This window comes from Cantharellus anzutake, assembly GCF_015039405.1.
Source record: "Cantharellus anzutake strain C23 chromosome Unknown EI90scaffold_29, whole genome shotgun sequence".
In the NCBI taxonomy this organism is placed as follows: Eukaryota; Fungi; Basidiomycota; class Agaricomycetes; order Cantharellales; family Hydnaceae; genus Cantharellus; species Cantharellus anzutake.
In genome coordinates this window covers 651,011-674,737 of record NW_024066979.1, presented here as the reverse complement: position 1 = coordinate 674,737, position 23,727 = coordinate 651,011, and the positions used below count along the sequence as shown (strand labels likewise).

Sequence of the window (23,727 nt, the reverse complement as noted above, 5' to 3'; positions counted from 1 at the left end):
TATGCTGGGTTGCACTGGACCAGGCAGTATTTTGTGAACGTGGGGGAGAGAATGGTGCGAATTTTCCTAGACAATCATGCGTAAGGCCTATTGTCAACACCAAGTCAAGCATCCATACCTGGAAGCCGACGACTCTGCTCCCTGCACATACCATAATCCCATGAAAATTCCTACGAACAGTGACCAGGAATAATACCATTTCATACCCTAGCAGACCACTTCTGGGATGATCCCGTGGTCCAGAGGCTGCTCCAGTGCCCAATGTGGTTAGCTGGCTTTGGCTCTAAGAGACTTTCCCGGCGCATGAGTGGACGACGCGGATATCGCCTACACGTGGCAGTTGCTTGCGTTCATTTTTCTGCGCTGCCTCTTATGCCTCGGAAATATCTGTTTGTCCATGTTCCCCTTCTTTCTCGACGTACACACCGTATCATTAGGGGGTGTCTAGCACGCGGCGTCCGGATGGGCGCTGAGCGCCTCTGGCCCCCCTACGCGGCATTGCTTCCGTCACTCACAGGGAGGCAATCTACAGCATCGCCGTCCCCAGTGGGCTACCCGATTAACCCCTTCATCCGGGACTTCGGTCTTCAAATTTAGGTCATTGCGACTCGAGGGATGGAGCGGTCTCGTGGAACCGGCAACTGCAGGAAGAGACGGTAAAGGGTGAATAGATGAGCTGGCACGATGGGAGATACACTAGTGCGGTCATGTACTGATTGTGTATAGTATAACCCATTGTACGCTACGCCATATGCCAAAAGGCATAGATACGAAGTTAAAATTGATACACACACACACACACATGCATACACTAGCCAGCAGGCCGGTTGAAGAGCATAGGGATGGAGTAAAGGGCAAAAACGAATTGTCCAAAAGTAGCAATCACCCCCGGCTGCCCGAGGATCCTACCCACCTGAATACACCACCCAGACACATGTTGACGTGGCCGGGCCACACAAAGCTTATGTTGTTCGCCTTTGTAGTTTCCCCTTTTGTCTTACAGTGCCGTCTGTGGCCGCGCGAAGCCGCTCGTTAATGTATATGGGCACGGGGGGGCCTGAAGCACGATATCTACCGAACAGTGATATCGCGCTCAGATCTTGGTCGTGCAACAACACACTCAGCATGTATGGATCCCCTTGTCCGCACTGCCACATCGGGGTAACAAATAGAGTACAACAACAACCCCGGTGTCGCCAAGTTATTGCACTCCCCCCTTGATTTAATGGAAGTACGGGATTCAAACAAAGCTTGTGCACTGCGGAGCCCGAGTTCGCATATTTAGCCTGTCTTTTTCCCACTCCCATTCATTCACGTCTGGCTTCCGCCACATGCATCCGCCCTTACACTGCGTTCGCTGTACCCACCAATCCGCACGCCAACAGGCCGCGTTCATGTACACGTAAATCGCTATGCCCAAATGACGCATACTCGTCGTCTGCGTATGGCAGTTTGCTAGGTCTACTAGTAGCGTTCCGCTTGAACCGCTCGGAGACTATCTACACGGCGCCACTACATCGGTGAGAGACTTCACTGCCTGCATACGTTGCATGAGACCGGGGGCACTCTTTTGACTCATATATACAATGCACCTCAAGTGGTATAATCAAGCCCCACCACGAATCTGAGAACGCGCGTACTGCGACTTCCGACAATGGCAGCACAAAGCAGGGATTGTGTGACGAGCCGCCTGAGGAACAAAGCCCTGCATGGCTACATCTGACATGATTTAATCACGATATTGCATTCTCAGTCGACCAACGAAAAAAGAGTTACACAGTACAGATAGGGAACTTCGGACTACGTGAAAACGCAAAAAAAAAGAACCATTCCTCAGTCAGAAGCGCAGTCCAAAGTGAGAGTCCATGAACGGATAGGTCGGCACCAATTCCAACTCAACTCGACTAGATCGCTTCGTACGTCGATCCATCGACTCGGAATGCCACGTACATTCTTAGTGGCGGCAACCTTCAACGGATGAGCCATTGTGAGAAATAAGAATGCTTCAAGGGGTACACGTAGCCACGTACATGCTTTCCCGCCTTTGCAGCACTTGTATCCAGGGCCGCAATAATGTTTATCGCCGCATGGGTTGCAACCTTTCGGAATGCATCTGTGGGTAATTGAGTAAGAGAGACCTAGCTTCAATGGTACGGTCGAACGAACCCGTATCCGTGGCACTGTGGTAGCAACGTTAGCAGAGTGATACCAAAATATGTCGGAATACGTGAACGTACTAAATATCCAGGCGGGCAGCAGGTCCCCTTCTCTTTGTTGCAGCATTCTTGTCCTTTGTAGCAGAAGTGGTATGGACCACACGGGTACGTGTTAACGGGGATGCAACTACGAAACGCGAATAAGGGTCAAGCTAAGAGGGAGCGCTAACTTCTACAGACTATTTGCCCTTGTAGCACTACCCTAAAGTCAGGGATCATCAGAGTTTTCCCGTATGAAATGGGACTTACACGATAGCCAGGTTTGCAGTAACCATGTCCGCAATGATCGCATCCGTTGGGGAAACAACTAACATAACACCAATGAATATCCAGCCTACGTCTTCATGACCTGTAATACTCACTAGCCCTTCCAGCACTAGCATGCAAAGTCTGTTAGTTGGATGTTTTGCATAGCAGAACGAACCATGAACCCACGTAAGTATCCTTCGGGCAACACTTATGATCCGAGCATTTGTCTGAATGGAGCAAAAAAAAAATAAGCGACTGGTTTGGGAAGCAGTTGTCCGAGCAAGCAACTGACGATAGTCATGTGGACATCTATGTCCGTGTCCATAATCCCTTGCAAGGTCTCGGGTTTCCCCCGTACCGGTGATAGGTGGTTCGGGAGAAAGAATAGTAGGGTCGGCGAGCGGGTTATAGGGTCCAGTGGCTGGAGTCGTGTCGTTTCGGCGTTCAACCTCAACGGGCAAGGGTGCGACTGGGTTAGCGAAGCCTTGTGCAACGAACAAGGCAACGATGAAGGCGGGGAAGATCAACCTAAACATCTTCAACATCATTTTTACTACGCTGGTACGCTGCTGGCACAAGGTAGATGAAAGGAGGGGAGTTTTGCTGCCCCTCCCAACGCACCCACAGGCTCACTTAAGTACGTTGTGCAGCGTGTATGATGAAATTCTCATTGCAAATATAAAGCTGGGGTGAGGGAGTTTTGCTGGTCACCGACCACCATACAGACTGGTGGGACCAATGGCAAGAAACAGGTGAAATGAGGCACCTGTGCGGTAGGCTACATTTGGAGGCCGTTGTTGGTCGAGGACGTAATCGCTTATTCATGTAGGACAGACTGATATCGGTTTCGAGGCGATCAGCACATACTAGAGCAGAATAAGCAGAAGTCCAGAGAGCTATGAAAATCATTACAAAGACCCCACAAGTCCAAGTCCACTAGTCAGGTAAGGCTATGCATCCGTTTTCGTCCCGTCAGTTTGGCTGGGTTTGCTGTCAAACCCTCATTTGGCAATATCGCCTGCCCGGGCCCAGGTCGACATTAGTACGCCTGACAGGCGAAACGAAGAACACCATGGCTGGGTATACAAGCGGGAGGAAAAAGAAGAGATTCATCTCAAATATAGACAACCAACCTGGGGTTGGGCGTCAGTTGATCAAATCAAATGCGTCATGCAAGTTATCACGTTGCACAGCCTCGGCTTCGTGACCTTGCAGATCTGGAACACTCTGAATGGGTCCCATGATACACTCTTGGAGGCTTGGCATTCTCGCGCGTGTTCCTTGAGGCACATTGAATTAAGCCTTGCAGCACCGCCTAATATCGTGACATACGCTTACCACACCCCTGCTTTTGTTTGAAGAGTGCGGATTTCATAGAACAGTGGTCAGTGGGGAAATTGTTAACGTGGGGCGTTTTGAAATATAAGGCTATGTCGTGGGGCATCAGTAGGTTGCCCATTTTTTGAAATGATTCGCCCATGCACCATGAGCCCAGTGTACATGGAGTTGGCCGGATTTATTGTGTCTTATAGTAAAAGATGCACAGAGAGAAGAAGGACTGTGCGTAGATTGCTGTAGGGGTTGGGAGGGCGTGCGGGAGGAACGGTTAAGGTGGCGGAAGAGCTGACTACGCGAGGAGGCAGACGTAATCGAAATAGTGTCATGGTTTACGTCTTACATAAAGATTTGTAGGATCCGAGAGTGTGTCACTATGAGAGACAAGATGCTTTGAGCGGTTCCTGTAACCCAGCTATTTGGGATTCAGCATCTTGCCCAAGAGTCGCAATAATGGTTAGGACTACAAGGGCTTGGAATACATCTACGGATCATTGAGAGCCCCAACGTCCATAACATCTATAGCGGGCGGGAGACCCATAATCGGCGAGGCGACTTGGAAGTACGCCGTGGATGTGCGTAGTGACCAAGCCGGTTGCATGCTCTAGTACTGCTTTGTCCAATTTTTCAGTAATGGGACGGTCCTCACGAGAACTCACGCTAGTCGCGCGCTACTGAACGCTCTCGTAACATTACTGAAAGCTGCCCGCATGGAGTGTTGCTCACATAAGAGTCAGATGGGGGATGTCTTGATGGGGAATACAGCCGAGATATCACCGATGAATATCCAGTCTTCTCACCAGGACGCACGGTGGTGCTAAAAAACGATTAATTGGATGGTCTATGTAATGAAGTGAAACTGTAGGTGCGAAGTGGATGGCAAATACCATTTGGGAACGAGTTGGAAGAAGCTAAGCCACTTAGCTCAGGAACAATGACCTCAAGTTATTCATCAATGTCTCCTAGACACGCCGCCGCCTCGAGGGCTTCAAAGTTAAGGGTAGGTTTTCTTGGGGAGGGGGAGGCAGATGGAAAAGTACAGAAGGATCGATGAGGGGGCGCAAAAGCTGAACTTGGACTCGAGCGTCTAGGGATGCGCGAAGGCGCCATGAACGACTGGGTTGACAAAGTTCTCTAATGGTGGATGCGGAAACAACCAGCGCAACATCTCCAACGCCGATTCCAAGTAGTTACGCTACCCGCACGAGGTAGGCGGTGAGGGACGAGCACCCTCCCCCCCAGGCCCTCTCAACACACCCACAGGCTCGCTTCGCCGGATCTGGTATCTGGTGCCAGATCGCATTCCGTTAGGTGGAAATCAGGGGCGGGGGGTTCCTGAAGAAGGGCTTGGCTGCGGGGAGAAGCGGATGACAATAACATAAAGACACCTAGCGATCGGTGCTGCCACAACGTGCTACGTCGTACAGGCGCAGCAGGCGATTGTTCCTTGGGAAACGGTTTATCCACACAAGACTGGCGTCACACTCGAAGACCATGTGCATCGAGCAAAAAAATGATGTATATTCGTCAACCGTCCGGTAATAAATTGCACACGGCTCCAGGCATAAAGGGGAGGGGTGAATTTGTCGCTTGCACCCCAGGGAAAAGACCGAATGGCAAGTGAGACAAAAGCGGTGCCTCTTATCAGGTGGGGAAGAACGAAAGAGATCAAATAATGCTGCTTCGAGGTCGGCTGTGTCAGTCTAGACACGTTCATCGGTTGGTCGTACGTATTAGCCAAGCCTCTAATTAGACAATTGGACATGGCTCTGGCTTCCTTTTCCCATCAATTGAAACCATCAATATAGGCTTCAGAGGTCCCAGCTCTCCGGCGACTGTAGCGTAAGTCAGGAACATGAGTCCTGTAACTACAGTTCCGCTTTCGTATGGGTTGGACTACCATAAGCTACGGCGACATCGAAATGAAAGCCTTGAGGGTGACACCCTAGGCCATGAATTGTAAGGCAGTCGGCAGTTCACCTTGATGTGCTGGTTCGAGCACATACTAGTACGCAGTCACAGAGTCTCCCTAGGTTCAGGCCCTTGACAGCTCTTGGTACGTTCGGTGACTTGCCGATTCTGTGAATGACACGCACTTTTCCGGCAGACTCCGCCATGACGGCGGATTCCCCGATGATGGTTTTCCCTTTTTGGACGAACTCGCGATGATGGGGTCCCACCATCATCCACCCATGCGCGCGGTCGCATCCTCAGGGCAGGTTACCAGCCTCTATTGGAATAGATCTCGTTTCTCTGTCCACTTTGGATGCACACTTCTTTCACAACGTTGACCTGCTGAAAAACGCGTGCATGGTACCGGTGACAACATTAGATCTGTTGGAAGTGCATATGAGCGGACAGCGGACATGCATGGTGTGAATTCAAGTAACTGATGCAAAGATGCGAGTTGAGGAACGATCGATCCCGCAGGGCATCAATGATCAGTGGGGGTGAGAACACTACTACGGCGTCATGATTCACGCGTGGTATTGATTTTTCGCATTGGACCGGGATAGATCGAGTCCAGCGGCGCATAGAATAGCGGAAACAAGGACTTCCCTAACGCACTACACAAGCGCGCACCCAAACACACAATGCCAGTCTTGTCAAACAAAGGGTAAGCAGTTCTTCCATTCCAAAGACCAAGAATGAGATTGCAGTCCTAAGCAGAAGGGAAAATCATGCCGAGAAGAAAGGGCAGCCAAACACTCTCAAAGCGCTAACGGCAACACATTATCCAAATCCATACCATACCATACCATACGGACCTTCGAAACTGCACCCTCCCTAGCCACATCGCCAAAAGAAAGGTTTTATTATTCTCCATTCCAACCCAACGTCGCATTCGCACTATCGTTCTCGTATTCCCCATCCCGACGCTGCAACATCATCCCGCTCCCGCTCCTGCTCCCGTTCCAACTCTGTTTCGCCTTCAAATACGACCTCACGCCCACGAAACAGCCCAATACCCAAACACCAAGGATCACCCCGACCCAAACGCCCCACACATCGTTCACGCTTCCCGGCGTGTCCAGTCCAGTCCACAAAGGGTACATATCCCTATATCCAGTTCGAACTTGGTAAATCGATAGACAAAGAATCGTAAGACCTATGATGACATGGAAGATGTTTTGTGGTGGGTGTGTTGCGAGTGGGTGAGGGGGTTGTGACTGTGGTGTAGATGCAAGTTTCGATGATGAAGAGAGGAAAGGGTTGAGTGATGGGAGTTTTATGTAATGGATGAAGAAACCGAGCGAAAATTGGACGAGATAGAGGACGAACAATGCGATTCCTATTCTCTGTATCATCGTTGTTGTTTGGATAAAAAAGGGAAGCCATCAGTTATAGGCTTGACACTCTCAAATGAACGAACCGAAAGAGATCGCGAATGCGAATGAAAGGGCCAATATGAAAAGAGAAGAAATCACTCACTCCGTGCCTTACGTTGCGATAATCGTATCCGTCATATGCGTCGTGATTGTAGTTGACACCGATGGCAAAACCCGAAATGATAAGAAGGGCTGCGAAGGTTTGAATGACGAGGTGAACTCTGAGCCAGTATGATGGGTTGAGAGAGCGGTATCGGGCAATGAGGATGCCTGGTGATGCGTGGGAGATCGAAGTTCATTAGCCGTCGGTAAGGTGTTGATCGTTTCGTTGTCGTGAAGGTGAACGAATGGCGTACATGTATGCGGGGGAACAAAGCAAGTTAGGACGAGAGGCCTTGGAAACTCCCGTTGCGAAGGCGAGTTGCACTCATTCCACCCACTCACCGATGGGTAAGAAAAAGAGAAAACCAAGGGACGAAAGTGTCCCGTGGGCTATCAATTTCGAACGCGGAGGGAAAAAGACCTCTCTGAATGGGTCATCCTCCCGTTTGGTGATTTCGGCCTGGTGAGAGGAATTGTAGGTTAGGTTGGATGGATACCGGGAATAGGTTGATGGAATGAGAAGTGAACAACGCAACTGCTTGAACGAGGAGAGCCGCCTGAGAGAGGCAGAGGAGAAAGAGAGGGAAGGATAAGTTTCGAGGACGCATAGCACTGAAGGAAGATGGTAGATTGGGGGACGTAGGGCTGCAGTGAGGAAAGTAAAGAAGGATGGACTGCGGTTACTATCAACAAGTCACGTTGTTTATGTAAAACGCCCGATTGTATAAGAGCCGAAAGTGTCCAGACCGGTTTCCGAAGTGAGACTACAACAAAGGCGGAGTTGGCACCGGAAGTGAGTTGCAACTCGGGTTTGGAGTAGGACTCGTGTTCGGCCAGTGTCGATGTTCACCGTCGCCTGCTTTGAAAGTTTCTTGTGCACATTCACTACAGGTATCATCACCAATGGACCAACGGACCAACTTCGACTGTTGCGATCGCGATCACAACAGGATTCCGTGTTTCATTCTCGGCATTTCCCATTATCGCGGGGTTCTCCGTTTCCTTCATTTCTTCCAATCAAGCGCTCTCTTTCGCATATTAGCTCGAGTCCGTACCAAAGTCAAAAACGCCTGCGCTCGCTCCTCAGTGATTCCGCAGTCTCCTCAGGTATTCAATTTTAACTTTATCTGTCAATGATTCGAGAAATGATCCAATATTTGTAAATGGAGAATAGATTTAACCGACTAAATGTGCATAACGATCGAAAGCCGTGTTGCCGACGCCGTCGGGATCACGCATTAATTGATGTCAACCCACTACTATTCTTCCATCAACCCATCAATCTCTGTCTGCAACGCCACCCAAAATGGCTGCTGCGCAAAGCCTGACCTTGCCTGCACACGAGATATGAAGCGTGAGAAAACCGTAGTGCCATGTTTCCCACGAACCGATCCTCGGATTTACTCATTAATGTCTTACCATGGCATTGCGCCCCTGAATCATGACTTAGAGACTCGATGCACATTCAAGCCATGAGGGTTATCAATTTCCTCGTATACATGTGATTTTTCGTGCCCGGAGCAATAGAATTATGCATCATCTAACTCGAGCCAAATACCTTCTGCTGCTTAGCAGGCATTGCGGCAGCAGCCCATTCATGAACGCCACATAGGCAGTAAAGCCATTCAACTCCTTGATAGCTAGTAGTACTGATGACCCCATACTGGTGCCACACCTCTACTTTCCACTCGCATGTTACATGGGATATTTAGATTAGAGCATGTACACCACGCATGTGACAACTGTATATATGAACGCCCCAAGGATGCAGCCTGCGTGCACACGTGTGTTCTATATATGGACTGAGAGGAGACGTGCACGTATCACACCAGTGTGAACCACACTTCTACTAATTCGCCGGAGCTCGGGTGCGCGCCAATGTGATGCACATATGAGCCGCGTGAGTTCAAGGGCAGCGTAGCCAGGTGCGTTGCCCCAGCCAGCTAGACCAAGGGACCGGCTGACCAGGATGTGCGTGCGCGCAATCAATGTTAAAATTCGCGGGCACCAGGAAGAAAATCAACGCCTTTGTGGAGTGAATCGAGGGAGGAGGCCGTGGGAGGTTGCCGATATCTCCGGTATCCCGGGAGTTATCTCGCACGGTCCCGAGTGATGTATCGGAAATGTGAATGACTCGTGTGGAGATGGATAGAGCTGTGATTGTTTGAATTTCGAACTGTTTTTGACACGACACAGGATGAAAATGACTGGACGATTAGGTGCAATGGATCACACGTGGTCTGGGGAATTTGAGTGAAGGCCATGTTGGAATTTGCACGTGGTCTTTTAGGGAAACCTAAAAGTTGGACATACTGGGAATCGAACTCCAGTCTTCTGGATCGCAAACTGCCATTACACCATATGCCCTGTTAGGCTGAGGTGGTTATTTCAACAGGCCATTAGCTGTCACTCACGGGCAGATAGGAAGTATCAGGCACAAATAAGCATCAGCTTGCAGATTCTCTCCTCTGATTCCATGTCAAGTCATAAATTTCCACTAAATCTTGACCCGTTTGACCACTCTTATCCCTGTGGGAATCCATTCAATAATGGGGTATGGATGTCTCCCAAAATGGGCACTTAGTCATGAATGCGTGCATCGCTCGATGCCCTCTACCTGTACTATATCTTACCAAATTTAATTCAGTTGTACCCCTATTAGAATTGATTCTGAGTTTACGGAACGGGCTTCCAATTGCTGATTGTGAAGGCCCCAATTCCCATCAAGGGGGGTCATTTTGGGAAATGCTGTACACAGGGTACAGGGGGGGGTTCATGAGGGAGGGCAAAACTTATTTTCAGATGACATATTAGATTAAGTTATGGATCGTATTGTCACGGCCGTGCATTCCGGCCCGTTAGCCGCCCGTCCCAATGCTGCCTGAGCCCATTCCCGCTATGCGAGCGCGAGCGCGAGCCCCGACCTCAGCCCTATCCTCCATGAGGACTCCCTGCTCACTCCCCCACTTGCCCCTAGGCTCCCCTGCACCTGGCCGACTCCCCCACAGCCACACCAACCTTCCCACCCTGAGTCCGCCTCCGGCACCGTGCCCAGCGTGACTCCCCTACCCCGCCCACTTGGCCCCTACAGGGCCGCTATCATCCCCGTGCCCGACTCCGGCCCAACTCCGAGTCCAGCGCCGCTACGATACCATCGCCGCTATCGCGGCCCTACGCTCTTTCCTTTATTTATCTGTTATTGTTTGTTTTGACCCTCGGTCATTGCCGGCTGCTATGCGGCCAACCCCGCTCCTTATTCTTGTTTGCTTCCGGACCCTTCGGCCTCCGGCCCGGGTCCACTTCCATTCATTTCTTCCTCCTATCGTGGCCATCGCGGCCAATAGCGGCCCGCATCGGTGACTTTCGGTGCCGACTCCGGATCAGTGTTTAACACGTATGTACAGTGAGATTGATTGTTAAGCGAAGGGTGTATGTTATGAGAAGGGAAAAATTAGTGCCTTCGTGCGCGTTTAGTCGCTCTGGCACTGTTGTGGGATCCGCAATTCCATCCTGGGGGAATATATGATCCAAGCCCTTGACAAACTCGATGAAACTAATAAGGAAAATGAGTTTTTGTTATCGGGGTTGAAGGCATTCAAACAGACTCACCCAAACTGTCTTGCATCCTGGCCACGGACAGCATACAACAGTGGACCCATCAGCAATTTCAGCAGCCATAACTTCTGCATCACAGCATCTATGGAGAGCACTCTCCAGCCGCTGTACTGCATGTATGGGGCACCCACTTGGATGTGTGGTGGGCTGGCTTGGTTGGGTCAGTGTGTTTGTTGGCAGCAAAGGGTGGGTCGGCAGTGAAGGGTTGGTCAGCGGCGAAAGGCCAGTCAGCAGTAGAGGGCTGGTTGAAGGTGAAAGGCTGGATGGCAGAAAAAGGTTGGCTGGCGAAGGTTTGGTTGGTGGTGAAGGGTTGGTCAGGGGTGACAGGCTGAGATCGGTAGATGCAGGCCTGGGTGATGAAGAATCGGCTCTGCTGTTAGGCCGTTCTAGGCCCTCTTCATTCGCAAAACCTTGCTGGGAAGTTGTCACGCTTGATTCTTCTAGATCGGTGGTCTGGAGAGAGAGTCGCATTGAAGGAGAGAACGAAGGAAGGTCAGTTGGGAGGTTCAAACGAGACCACCACCAAGCTGTTCCCTGGTTCTTTAGTTAGGATGGGGAAGTGTACTAGTAATATTTGTTGTAATTATAGTACCAATCCAAGTGTTTTGGCTAATTCTAATTTTATGGGTTAGTCTAAAAGTTTCTGGGAATTGACTTACAGATAAACCGAGCCCTGCGGAGCTGTTCCTTTATTGAAATTTCTTAATTTGTCTAGGTGTAATTCTGTGTAGTGTTGTTTAATTTGGAATTTAACTTGAATTAAATCTTCTACTTGGTGAAGTTTCAAAGATTCTACTCAGTTAATGGATTTAGATTGTGTCTGGAGTGTCCCTTGAGTTTGTTTTATTTTTGTCTTATTTTATTGCTTGTTTTAACAGTAGCTGTCATATCCATCCACAGCCATCAACTTCCACTACCTCCAATCTCTCCGGACTACCTCCACTCCTTCTTCACTAACCTCAGAGCTCCTGCATTCCACAATCACCTCCGCTTCCCTTGATGGTCACCACCCCCTCTTTTCAATATATTACCTACACCTCCCTAAGTATGGAGCCCCGAAGGCTTCCGGACAGTGTCATATCCATGCATATCCGATCCCGACCCGACTCCCGGACCTCCTTCCTTCACCACCTCCGGAGTCCTACCCTACCGCTGTCCGTTCTGATATTCACCTTCGGTCCTGACACCACACCTCCTCTCACCCCCCCATGCCACCTCCACTCCTCCGTCCCTCTCCTGCCCTATCTCCGTCCGCTCCGACACTCACCTCAGACCGAACACCACTCCTCTCGCCACCCTCCTACTACTCCCACTCCTCTGCTTCCTTCCCACAACACCTCCACCCTTCCGTCACCCTCCTACTCTCCTCCTGTCCGCTCCGATACTCACCTTCGGACCTGACACCTTTCCTCCTTCCTCCTCCCTCTCTCTCTCCTCTGGCCCTCTTCCATCGACCCCCTGCCAAGTTACGACCTTCCACCACTGTCCCGTACTTCGTACTCGAACACCACTCGTACCTTTTGTTAGAACGCGCGGATTCGGACGACTCCAGAGTGGAATCGGAGACTTAGCGTGGAAGCACCTCGGCCTCAGTGACTCAGGCGGAGCGCTGTGCCATTGCTGGTTGTCCTAGGGGTCCCTAATTTCGGATCTAGCAGAGGGAAAGTCTCTTGGGGGGAATTCTTGTCGATTTCGGACTGAGGTTACAAGTTACTAGGTACATTGTATATAAGGAGGGGTCCGGAATCAAAAGGAACAAGGGTAAGACGAAAGGAGACAAAGGGAGATGGAAAGAGGAACAACACCGAGGGTCAAGTGTTTGACTCAATGGTGTTTCCCAAAGGAGGAATGAAGGGCCAAGGCCCAAGGAGGAAGGAAAGAGGATGGGAGTCGGGAATGGCTAGCTGACTGAATAGAAGGAAGCAGCAGCCCAAATAGGAATGAGGGAGAATAGCGGAATTGAAATGGACAATGCAATAGTTGCAAGGTCCGGAGTAAGTCCGGAAAGTCCGAACTCGGAGGTTAAACTCCGGAATATTGGCAAACATAATTAAATGGAATGAGCTAACCAATACAATGGGTATAAGCGGAGGTGGGGTCAAAGTCCGAGGTCGGAGCTAAGACCGGAGGTTCCGGAGACGGAGACGCGAACGGGATTCCGGAGCGGAGGTCCGGAGTCAGGAGCATAGGTTTTGCGTACTCGTCTGGAAGGTGTCGAGGTTGGGGTCGGACCCGGAATGTTCCGGAGTCGGACCGAAGGTGGTGTCCGAGCCGGAGGTGGGATAACCTCTTGGGAGTCGGCAAGGAGAAAGTGACGGAAGGGAAGTAGGGCTCCGGAAGTCGGAGTTCGGAGTTCCAGGAGCCCGGAGCGGAGGTCGGGATTGTATGGATATGACACCTTTGCTCCAAGCCTCCATCATCGCTCCTACCTCGGACTTTGACTCCACCTCGGCCTTAGTCCATTGCATTGGTGACCTCATACTACGTAAACACCATTGCCAATATCTCTCGGACTTTCAACCCCACCTCCGCAACCTCCGTAAGCTCCGCAACCTCCGAGCTCCACAGATCACCTTTGGCACTTTCGCCACTTGTAATGTATCTCTCACGTTTTCCCCTCATCCCTATTTGGACTGCTGCTTCTTCCCATTCTAGCCAGTTAGTCATCATCCCCACTTCCCCTCATCCTCCTGCCCCTCTGGGCCTTGCCCTCCTTACCTCCTTTCGGACGTACCACAGGTTCTGCCTTATGACCTTTGGTACCGCTCCGCTTTGGTCTTCCCTTTGTTCCCATTCAGACACCTTCATTCCGATTCGGATCCCCTTTGTTTCCTTGTGCTTTCGCCCTCTCATTATATATATTGACGCCTGTACATACTTGTTTTAGGCCTTAGTCTAAAATCGACCTGAAATGCCCCCTAGAGACTTCCTGCTCGCCCCCTATGAAATTAAGGACCAAATGGACAAACAGCAATGGCACAGTGCTCCGCTTGAGTCGCTGAGGCCAAGGTCCCTCCTTGCTAAGTCTCCGGTTCCCCTCTGGAATCGTCTGCCCTTGCCTAGTTCTAACAGACAGCTCTGACGTCTGCTCACGCACCCCCACCTCTGCTGGGCAATACATTCGCTTGTGTCATGACCGACAAATCCCGGGGCTCCATCAGCAGCGAACCAATGCTGATAGGCGAATCCGCCGACCCGAAACCCATACACACTCTCCCTATAAAATAGGTCAGTAAAATTGCTATAAATTCTTCTTGCCTGTCTGTGAGTGCTTGCCTTCGATTTTATATGGGAAACTTTCTGTCAATTGGGTTTCAATGAGTCCACGGACATCTTCCGGGGTGAGGCCTTGAAACATTGTTGTGGCAAGATCGCGCAACTCATCACTCCGGAATCCATATGCGGTGGGACTTGGTAAGGTCCCTCCATGTTCTAAAACTAGTTCTGGGCTAATCTGTTGGAGATATTTTCCAGGAACTATGAGGCTTGCATCATTCCCGCATTCCCACACCCAATCACCCTCCTTCCCATCCAACAACTGTACATTTGCCGGCTTCAGGCTGAGGATCTGGACGCCAACCAGAACTGTCTTTTCAGGGAGCATTTCTTTGTCCACATATGTCTGGGGACTTCCGTCAACCTTGATTGAATTGACTTGAGCGATTGCCAGGAAAGGGACTCCTTTGCATTGTAAAATTGTTGCAACAGGATCTTGGATTAGGATGCACTGTGTTTCGATTACTGAACCATCTCCCACACAATGGGCCAGTATCGGTGTGAGTTGGGCAAATTTTGAGACATTTGCCACTCTCCTCAAACGGTCCATGGAGTTTGATTCCCTTGAGTACTTTGTGAACTCACATAGGACCCCTTGCCTTATGTACTTGCTTCCCATCTGGCAACCCAACAGTACAGCTGAGACCATTACGATGTGCACATTCGTTATCTGCTAGGTCTGATAGTTTGAACGTCGATGTCATGGATGATGTGGGGTTTCCTTGGGGCTGTGAACTTTGGGTGAGCCCTTCATCGTTGTTGCGGTCTTCATATGCCACTGATTCAAATGGGTTTAACAAATTGTCAGGGTTCAGCACCCTGCCTTAGGGTGCCCCGGACTCCCCACCTACTTTACCCCCTTTTATTCTTTGACTGTTGCCTTGTTGTTGCCTTTGTGTGTTGTGTACATGCGCACACGGGATAGCGTGGGAACTTTCTGAGCGAGCAGCTCGCCCAGAATGTTCCCACGGGTCACAGCCACAGTTCTGGGCGAGCAACTCGCCAGAACGTTCCCACACTTACTGGGCACTGCCACCTGGATGTTCCCTCCGGGTCACACTACACAACTCTAGGAGCTGTATAGTTGTGGGCATGTGACCCATTCCTTTATATAGCAACCATGCGGGGAGATGAGACCTTTACCCTTCTTCTCATCTCATGCCCTGCATAGGCAAGTGTATATTATCTTTCCTTTTACTATACATCTCATGCCCTGCATAGTGTGAGGACAGGTTAGATGGGGGTTGAGGTCAGGGAGCCTCCGAGTCCGAGGCCGGGCCCTGACACAAATCAGCGCCCATTTGGCATTCCAGATCATTGAACTTCTGTGCCAGACAGAATTCTCTGAGATCATCATCATTTTTGACGAGATAATGGCCAGCTCTCCAAGCCGGAGCTAGCTGTACATTAGCAACATAAATGTTGCCTCTCCATGATGCTGGATTGATGTGGTCGACCTTCTGTTCGATGCCACCTGCATTGCTGATGCCCTGAAGCCATAGTCGACATGGTCCTCGGTCCCACTCCGGATGTTTGGACAATATTGCATGGCACTCAACTGCACCAGAGGTACGGTTAGAGAGACTATAAGTGCTAACGTTCACATTATAGCCATTCTCTGCACAGATGAACCCAAACATCCATTCTAACCTATCAGTGCCCAAGAGGATAAGGAAGAACTTCCTATTCGGAGTTTCATACTTTGCCTTTGCAACGCAAAAGTAAGCATTTTTGACCATTATCTGTATGTCCCGGTATAGCGTGGCAGGGATGTATGATGAGCGCATGTTTTCGTGCGTGAAGAATACATATGCCACATGTGCTGCAGCACTGAGATACTTTAGCTGCTCATGCAGGCTGAGCTCGACGTTTATGTAAGGGAAGATGAGCCATTGGACAAGCTTCAAGTGTTGGATCAAAGCAAGATGGTCCTGGCAGTGAATGGGGTTATCCAGCAGCGAAGGAGATGAGAGTGACCAAATTAATTGCATTAGGTTAAGCATTGTTGTGACATCTTGTTTGTCTGCAACATTTAGGACATTATTGATGCGATTAGATGAGGTGCCAGCAGACTCAAACTGTTTTCAGAGGACTGAGGGAGTGATTTGAACAGGACCGATTCTGACACCTTTGGGATGAAGGTGAGCATGCCACAGACATTTCATTACATGTTTGTAATCCTTGTCCGATGTGATATCATCATCTCCTACCATTATTTAGTAGCTGCAGGTCCCGGAGGAGTGGGTGGATAGGTGATGATGCTGACAAAGGGGACTTTTCGGTGAGAGCTATGAGTGCCTTTCCACATCGCGATTCACCATCAGATGCAAGACAGTATACACGACCTGTCAGGGACTGCTTCTCATTGCAAGCTTTCCATGCCAATCGAAGGAGCCCAGTGTGCTGTTCTGCTGTTTCCTTTTTGCATGTTGCACTGATGAGAAAAGGCCGGGCAATGTATTCTCGATGGCTTTCAGTAAGTGTGCCAATTGCTCCAACTGTCGCCTAATTATGATACTATTGTCAGTGTCTTGCCTGGCTGCCAGCACTATCAACTCACCTCTGTCCCAAAGTGGACACGTCTCTCTCGCAAATCTTCACATATCACTTGGGCATCATCCAAGTTGCTGAAGATATGTGGGCCAGGGCTTGAATGTTCTCAGCAGAGGCCAATGATTGAATTGGTCTGAGGACACCAGTCCAATCCCTCCTCAACCTTAATTTCGTCAAACATACAGACAAGTCTGACCATCCCTTCCCCTGAAGTAGCATTGCACTCATAAGCTGATTCAATATTCCATGTCAGCTCCTCCAGTGTGGGAAAACCTGAAGAGGCGAGAATTGAGGTTGTGCAATGTTTTCGGACTGTTGTTAGGCCTGGGGTTCCTAGGGTGGCATGTGCAAACTCGGCAACTCTTGCACCCCCTAGCTGATACAGTACGACACCTATCAAGTGTTGCTCTTCCGTGTATTATGGATGGTAAGTACCCAAAGTTGCCTTTGTGAGAAGCTGAATGATTTCTCTAATTCCATGCCTCTTTCGAAGGGCAGACTGCACTAGAATATTGATGTGTGGAGCATCACACTGGCTTACAGCCATAGCAAACCGCTTATAGTCCAAGTTTGATGTAGTGAGTGCTTGAGTTTATGCTGGGTGTTGAGGCTGAGGAAATTTGTATCCGGTGCAACTACTGGACTTATCTGGAGCTCCAAATTCTTATGACGTAAACCAGCATGACTGGACAAATGACATAAAATGGACAAGCCTGGTATTGAACCCAGGACTTCTAGCGTGCATCCATACACTACTCGCCCATTATGCCAGGGGGGGGATACCCCTTCCCTGATGGTTTGGGAGATCACTTGATCCCTTCCTCCAACACTCGCCCTCAATTTGGGGTGTTAGCCTCCAAATTGATGTACCATGGCTGTCCACCATGAGGAAATTTGTATCCGGTGCAACTACTGGACTTATCCGGAGCTCCAAATTCTTATGATGTAAACCAGCGTGACTGGACAAATGACATAAAATGGATAAGCCTGGTATTGAACCCAGGACTTCTAGCGTGCATCCATACACTACTTGCCCATTATGCCAGGGGGGGGTACCCCTTCCCTGATGGTTTGGGAGATCACTTGATCCCTTCCTCCAACAGAGGCAACCCAATTTAAGTTCATTGATTTGATGATCTTTTCGCCTGAGCAACTCAACCATCCTCATACTCAAATGCTTGTATGGGGTATTCTCTGGGATTCCTCGGATGATATGGTCTTGGATGTGTACAATGGGAGTCAGCTGCCGTAAATTTCGGCACTCTCGGCAGGGTCTCCCATCTTCCATGCAGGCCACAGAGTGTATTGTGAGTGCCCCATTTTCAATGAGTACACTCATTGACATAGCCAGATTTTCAAGCTCTAGCCATGGCCATTCTGTGAATGGAGTACACCCTTCAGGAACTGTCAACTGAAATCCAGGACAATAGTGCATAGTCTTTTGGTGAGGGCCCGAACTGGATAATGGATAACAGTAACCACTGTCAACAGAATCTGAATCTGAATCTAGGATGATGGGTTGTTGGCTTGTCCCTTTGGCAACTGGTGGTGACAATCATTCTGGCTGAGGCACTGAATCACAATCCTGTGTATCATCCAGTGTGTCATCTGGTGTATATGAATATTTGGGCAACCTGTAATGATTGGGTCAAATGCACATTGTAGGGTTTAGGAGGTAATGTACATTTTCTCTGCTTCATTTATTAGAATCTCAAGTCGGGTTTCGAGCATGACCTCAGATGCCAACTTGCGGTCAATAAAAAATTGTAATGTGCAGCAAAGACCCAGTAAGCCAAGATCACCCCATTTGATTGCTTGTTGGACAAGTCCTCGACTGACTCCCCAGCTGCCACAAATGTTATTTAGTTTTCTGTCAAGCCATTCATATGGCTCTTCATCTTCAAGATTATGAAGAATTGCCTCAGGATCACCACATAGTGCTGCCACAGCATCTTCGGCTTTGGCTACATGGACTCTGGGAGCTGGGCAGCAATGAGGGTGAGTTTTGAGAGCATTGTCGGAGCCACCATGACTGATGCTGCTGAGTTGCTAGAGTTGATTACACGATGGGGGAGAAAGGCAGGTGCTGGAATTGGGGAATAGGTAGGGGATCCAGGGGGTAGTGGCAGCGGGGAGGCCACAGTTAGATGGACAGGATGGGGCTCCCGGAAAAAGGATTTCATCAATGACACTTGCTTGTTTATCTCAGTTCGGCTGTTTGGAGTTCCTGATTTTTGCGGCAGGCTTTCTTTCCTCTGTGATTCTCCATATTTACAGGACCAGCATAGCCGAGCAAAATCTCCTTGCTGCAATCTGGACATACTTCACTGTAGTCCGCATCAACCTGTTCCTTGGATTAAGTGCATGTTATAGATAACCATTTTTGAGGTTGCCAGAGATACCTTCACTGAGTTCATTTCCTGGTTTCAGCAGCGAGTGTGTGGGAGGATGCAGAAAAATCCCAAATTTGGATACCGGCATCTCCCGGAATAATGGATACTGCTGATTGAATTAAAGAGGGGGGGGGGGGGGGTTCTCGCACATTTCCCTAATCCTAAAAAGGGACATGATGTTTAGGATTTCCATAACTGACCCCCCTTGATTCCCATCTGGGAAACACCTGCTGATTGTTAGAACGGGCGGATTCGGACGACTCCGGAGTGGAATCAGAGACTTAGTGTGGAAGGACCTCAGCCTCAGCGACTCAGGCAGAGTGCTGTGCCATTGCTGGTTGTCCTGGGGGTCCCTAATTTCAGATCTAGCAGAGTGAAAGTCTCTTGGGGGCATTTCAGGTCGATTTCGGACTGAGGTTACAAGTTACTAGGTACAATGTATATAAGGAGGGGTCTGGAATCAAAAGGAACAAGGGTAGGACGAAAGGAGACAAAGGGAGATGGAAAGAGGAACAACACTGAGGGTCAAGTGTTTGACTCAATGGTGTTTCCCAAAGGAGGAATGAAGGGCCAAGGCCCAAGGAGGAAGGAGGATGGGAGTGGGGAATGGCCAGCTGACTGAATAGAAAGGAAGCAGCAGCCCAAATAGGAATGAGGGAGAATAGCAGAATTGAATAGGACAATGCAATAGTTGCAAGGTCCGAGGTAAGTCTGGAAAGTCCGAACTCGGAGGTTAAACTCTGGAATATTGGCAAACGTAATTAAATGGAATGAGCTAACCAATACAATGGGTATAAGTGGAGGTGGGGTCAAAGTCCGAGGTCGGAGCTAAGACTGGAGGTTCCGGAGACGGAGACGCCAATGGGGTTCCGGAGTGGAGGTCCGGAGTTGGGAACATAGGTGTTGCGTGCTCGTCTGGAAGGTGTTGAGGTTGAGGTCGAGCCCGGAATGTTCCGGAGTCGGACCGAAGGTGGTGTTGGAGCCGGAGGTGGGATAACCTCTTGGAAGTCGGCAAGGAGGAGGTGGCAGAAGGGAAGTAGGACTCTGGAAGTCAGGTTCGGAGTTCCGGGAGCCTGGAGCGGAGGTCAGGATTGTACGGATATGACACTGATTGAGGCTGTTAGACCCGGCATAACTGTCCATTAGACTGTATACACACCCTTGCTCAGTGCACCATAGCTATTGTGTATTATTTGAGCCCCACTGATGGATAACGTGGTTGGAGGAACTGTGTGCTATGGGAGGCCGGACGAGTTTCCGTACAGCCACATTCCCACATCCGAGCGAGGAACTTGCCCAGACAGCCACATTCCGGCAGTAGCATGACTACTTGGTCACAACACCTTTTCTTCTTACTTATTTTGGTCACTTCGGACTTATCCGCGATGGCCACAAACTACATTCAATCCTTTGGATTAGTTTCCTTTTTCCTCAGTTCTCACGCATATTGCTTGAGACTGAGGTTAGTTACAGTTCTCTCATTTCTACATGTTGTAACTTATTGTATATTACCTTACAGCTATTGTCACTAGGTAATATATTACAGCGGTTTTGTGAGAAAGTGGCAGTCGAAAAGTGAAAGGGTATTGAACCCTTTCGTAAAAAAATATCGACAAAATGAGTAAATATTCGGAATTTTTATTTTCAATTCAATAGAAGCACATGTCAATATAGCAAAATAAGCGCCATATGGCCATTCTGCATTCCCTGTTGATGATATATTGATGGACCCAGCTCTCTGGCACATGTCAAGCTGCTCAGCTCTGTAGCCACCATCGCTGTCTCATGGGTACTAGCCACACCACACCAGACACAAAGCGGCTCATTGCCATAATGTCTCAAACTCTTTCCCCCAAGGAGATTGCACAGGCCACCCATATTAGTGAATGCACAGTTCACCAGATTCTCTCAGCTCATAGGCAAGGGATCCCTTTTGACAAAGTCGGCAACTGCAGGTGCAGTTGCAAACTGAATAACTGGGATCTGGATGTGAGCACAATAAATGCTCATAGCAGTTGATTTCAGTACTAATTATGTGAAGTAGCTCGTCCAAGGCCATATCAAACTCAAGCCGGACCTGTACCTCCATGAAATACAACAGATATTAGAGAGATATCACCGCATCTCTGTTTGTGAATCCACTGTCTGGCTCAGCCTGAAGCAATGGGGCTTCACACACAAAAAGGTATGCATTACACATATTTATGTCTTATTTTAATCAACTCTTGTCAGGGCGTGGGAAAACGTTACCGTGACTCGCCGTCGGCGACCGTTAAGGTCCGCTGCTCGGCGTAACAGCCCATCAAGGGCAGGGATGACAATCGCGGCGGAAAGGGGTTTCGGCTTCAACGACTCGTTCATGAGCGTTGCGCCTCGTACTTGATGCAGCCCCGATATTTCAGGAGGCAGGAGGTGCGACTGGGTCAGACAGAGAGTGCAGGGGGTAACCCTAGTTGATTTTCGAACTCCAGTACGAGGTAGTGTACAACCGGTATTTAAGTATAACGGAATGAATGGAATTAAGTCGCCAGATCTCATGGAGATTGCGGGCGGGGTTAAGAAGAAACGAAAACAAACAAAGAGTGTGGGAGAAGGACGGCTGTGTACGGCCATCAAGAAAAACAAGCGTGATAAAGAAAGACTCGTAGGCCCGTGATGGGCCGTGGAAACAGGTAGTGGTGACGGGGAAGGGTGACGGGCTTGTTCAGGCGGCGTCGGGCAGGCAGCGGGGTTGACGGGGTCGAAGCGGGGGAGGGAGAATGTGTGGGGAGTGATCACCTGACCGTGGGAATTGCCGGGTCGTGACAACTCTAAACAAATCATACAGCTACAAAAGCCGGCATTTGAATGCAATGAAGGATTACATACCGCATTTAGGAACTATATGGGTCTGCATTATCAAGCTGAACAGCTTGTTTTTGTTGATGAGACAGGATGCAATCACAATACTTCCTCACGCTCCCATGGCTGGGCACCATCTGGTGACTGAGCTTGTCGTCAGGATTTTTTCATGCAAGGCACTAAGTGTGTAACATTTTTCAAATCCATGTTTATCCTAATGTCCCTTCCTCAGGTACTCTATACTTCCTGCTCTGACCATAGAGGGCATGCTCCATGTGAATATTCAGCAAGGGGCATACACAACGGCGACATTCAACGATTTTATTTGGTCCCTTCTCCCACGCTGTAGGAGAAATAACGGCCACACTATGGAAACCCATTATGGAAATATGCCAGATAAATCACAAAAACCTCATACGACAAGTAGATATGAGAACATAGAAGGACCTGAATTTTAACGAATTTTACGAATTTTTACGAATTATTACGACTATACACGATAAATCGAAAGAAAGAAAAATAACAAAAATACTTCAAGCTTACCATCAACGAGACGGAATTCTCGGGGGAATTTATAGCAAATATTAAACCAAGAATTAGGACAATCGACCAAGATTTGACTATAAAGATAATCAGAGAACCTCCACGGAAACTACTTTCCCACGTCCGCACACGTAGCAAGGATGGAAGTACCACGGAACAAAGATTCCTCAGGAACTAATGCAAAAGTCAAAGTCGTGTTTATAATAGGAAATGTAGATGTCACCCAAACGGAACCAATGAGAGTAATTACAGGGGAAACTACCCATAAACGACGGAGATATGACTAAAACTCCTGCAAAACGAGGACAATGTCTAAAAAGCAAGCGCGAAGATTAACTAGTAACGACCGAGACAAGCTTGATAGCCCATTAAAAAGGAAAGGATCTACTCTTAATCCTCCCAAATTTTCATAATAAAAGGATCATGCGTTAATGAGAAATCCAATAACGGGAATAGCGACATCAAAAGTCCGAGCTCAGGGACAAGACAATGATTGCATAGGATCCATAATTAAAACATACAACGAAATTTACACGGAAATTATGAAAAATAGGAAACTATAGTTATGCAAATTCTCAGCCCAAACGGTCCAGCCGTTGTGAAGTTATACCCATGACGGGAATATAGGAATCCGCATCATGTGTAATGACACGTGAGGGTGGCGATGCGCAGGGAACTGGCCGTCGGAACCGAGATCCGCACTTCGGCAGATCGCGAAGACCAATTTCCGTCCAAATAAGGAAGAGCCCGGTCAAAACAAAGCACGAAAAGTGCAAAACAACCTTAGATCATGAGGGAAAAATCTGAAATAAATCACAGAAGCCCATATGAAAGAAATAAACACCCGCGCATATCATAAATCCCGAACAACCAAACGAAAACGGCTCCCGCATACAAACAACTATGGGAACGACGCACGTGATTACCGAATGTGCGCGCGAAACTTTGCTAACTCAACGAATACAGGGAAATAGGACACAACCTTAGTACCATTGGAAAGGTGGGAATAAATGAAAATTTATGATACCAAGAACGTGAGAAAACATCCAGAAATGAATGAGATACAAGGACATGAAGTTAGAAACCTGAAAACACGTGGGAAGACAGCTTCAAGAGGTCTAGAGCCCTAAATAAAATACATAAAAATATGATATCTTCGAGGACGACCTACTATAACAACGAACAATACATATGGAGGATTAGGATGTGATAATACAAAGGGGAATCAGGGAATATGAACGAAATTCACGAAAACTACTAAACTACGACAGACCA

At 48.9% G+C, this 23,727-nt stretch overlaps 5 protein-coding genes across 5 annotated transcripts; 1 reads left to right on the top strand and 4 right to left on the bottom strand.

The window, feature by feature from the left end:
* Positions 1-1,630: 1,630 nt before the first annotated feature.
* On the bottom strand, positions 1,631-3,289 carry EI90DRAFT_1260487 (uncharacterized protein). Its single transcript, XM_039051611.1, has 9 exons — positions 2,758-3,289; positions 2,652-2,692; positions 2,579-2,592; positions 2,466-2,523; positions 2,397-2,413; positions 2,238-2,343; positions 2,167-2,180; positions 2,031-2,113; positions 1,631-1,968 (listed from the first exon to the last, which is right to left on the bottom strand). Exons 1-9 carry the CDS (start codon positions 3,011-3,013, stop codon positions 1,955-1,957), a joined length of 603 nt encoding a protein of 200 aa, XP_038915265.1. The 5' UTR covers positions 3,014-3,289; the 3' UTR covers positions 1,631-1,954.
* A 3,222-nt stretch (positions 3,290-6,511) lies between these two features.
* Positions 6,512-7,956, bottom strand: EI90DRAFT_1259534 (uncharacterized protein). The gene is made up of 5 exons (XM_039051609.1): positions 7,777-7,956; positions 7,574-7,691; positions 7,245-7,399; positions 6,820-7,099; positions 6,512-6,695 (listed from the first exon to the last, which is right to left on the bottom strand). The coding sequence occupies exons 1-5, from the start codon at positions 7,837-7,839 to the stop codon at positions 6,688-6,690; spliced, it is 624 nt and encodes a 207-aa protein (XP_038915264.1). The 5' UTR covers positions 7,840-7,956; the 3' UTR covers positions 6,512-6,687.
* A 6,131-nt stretch (positions 7,957-14,087) lies between these two features.
* On the bottom strand, positions 14,088-14,672 carry EI90DRAFT_3124860 (uncharacterized protein; the record flags this gene model as incomplete). Its single annotated transcript, XM_039063762.1, has 1 exon — positions 14,088-14,672. One exon carries the CDS (start codon positions 14,670-14,672, stop codon positions 14,088-14,090), a length of 585 nt encoding a protein of 194 aa, XP_038915263.1.
* A 700-nt stretch (positions 14,673-15,372) lies between these two features.
* EI90DRAFT_3124859 (uncharacterized protein) lies at positions 15,373-16,125 on the bottom strand (the record flags this gene model as incomplete). The annotated part of the gene is made up of 1 exon (XM_039063761.1): positions 15,373-16,125. One exon carries the CDS (start codon positions 16,123-16,125, stop codon positions 15,373-15,375), a length of 753 nt encoding a protein of 250 aa, XP_038915262.1.
* Positions 16,126-21,139: 5,014 nt separating this feature from the next.
* Positions 21,140-22,367, top strand: EI90DRAFT_2923158 (uncharacterized protein; the record flags this gene model as incomplete). Its single annotated transcript, XM_039054811.1, has 3 exons — positions 21,140-21,274; positions 21,927-22,096; positions 22,142-22,367. Coding segments are annotated over 3 exons (531 nt in total), but the record flags the coding sequence as incomplete, so codon positions are not given.
* Positions 22,368-23,727: the final 1,360 nt, after the last annotated feature.

Excerpts from the sequence above, each read along its gene's own strand:
- EI90DRAFT_1259534 (XM_039051609.1), bottom strand. The coding sequence starts at position 7,839 with ATGCGTCCTCGAAACTTATCCTTCCCTCTCTTTCTCCTCTGCCTCTCT. Across the intron at positions 7,692-7,776 it reads TCTCTCAGGCGGCTCTCCTC|GCCGAAATCACCAAACGGGA; the intron begins GTTCAAGCAGTT and ends TCCTCTCACCAG. Across the intron at positions 7,400-7,573 it reads TCTCTTTTTCTTACCCATCG|GCATCCTCATTGCCCGATAC; the intron begins GTGAGTGGGTGG and ends ACGCATCACCAG.
- EI90DRAFT_1260487 (XM_039051611.1), bottom strand. The coding sequence starts at position 3,013 with ATGATGTTGAAGATGTTTAGGTTGATCTTCCCCGCCTTCATCGTTGCC. Across the intron at positions 2,693-2,757 it reads TAGATGTCCACATGACTATC|ACAAATGCTCGGATCATAAG; the intron begins GTCAGTTGCTTG and ends TGCTCCATTCAG.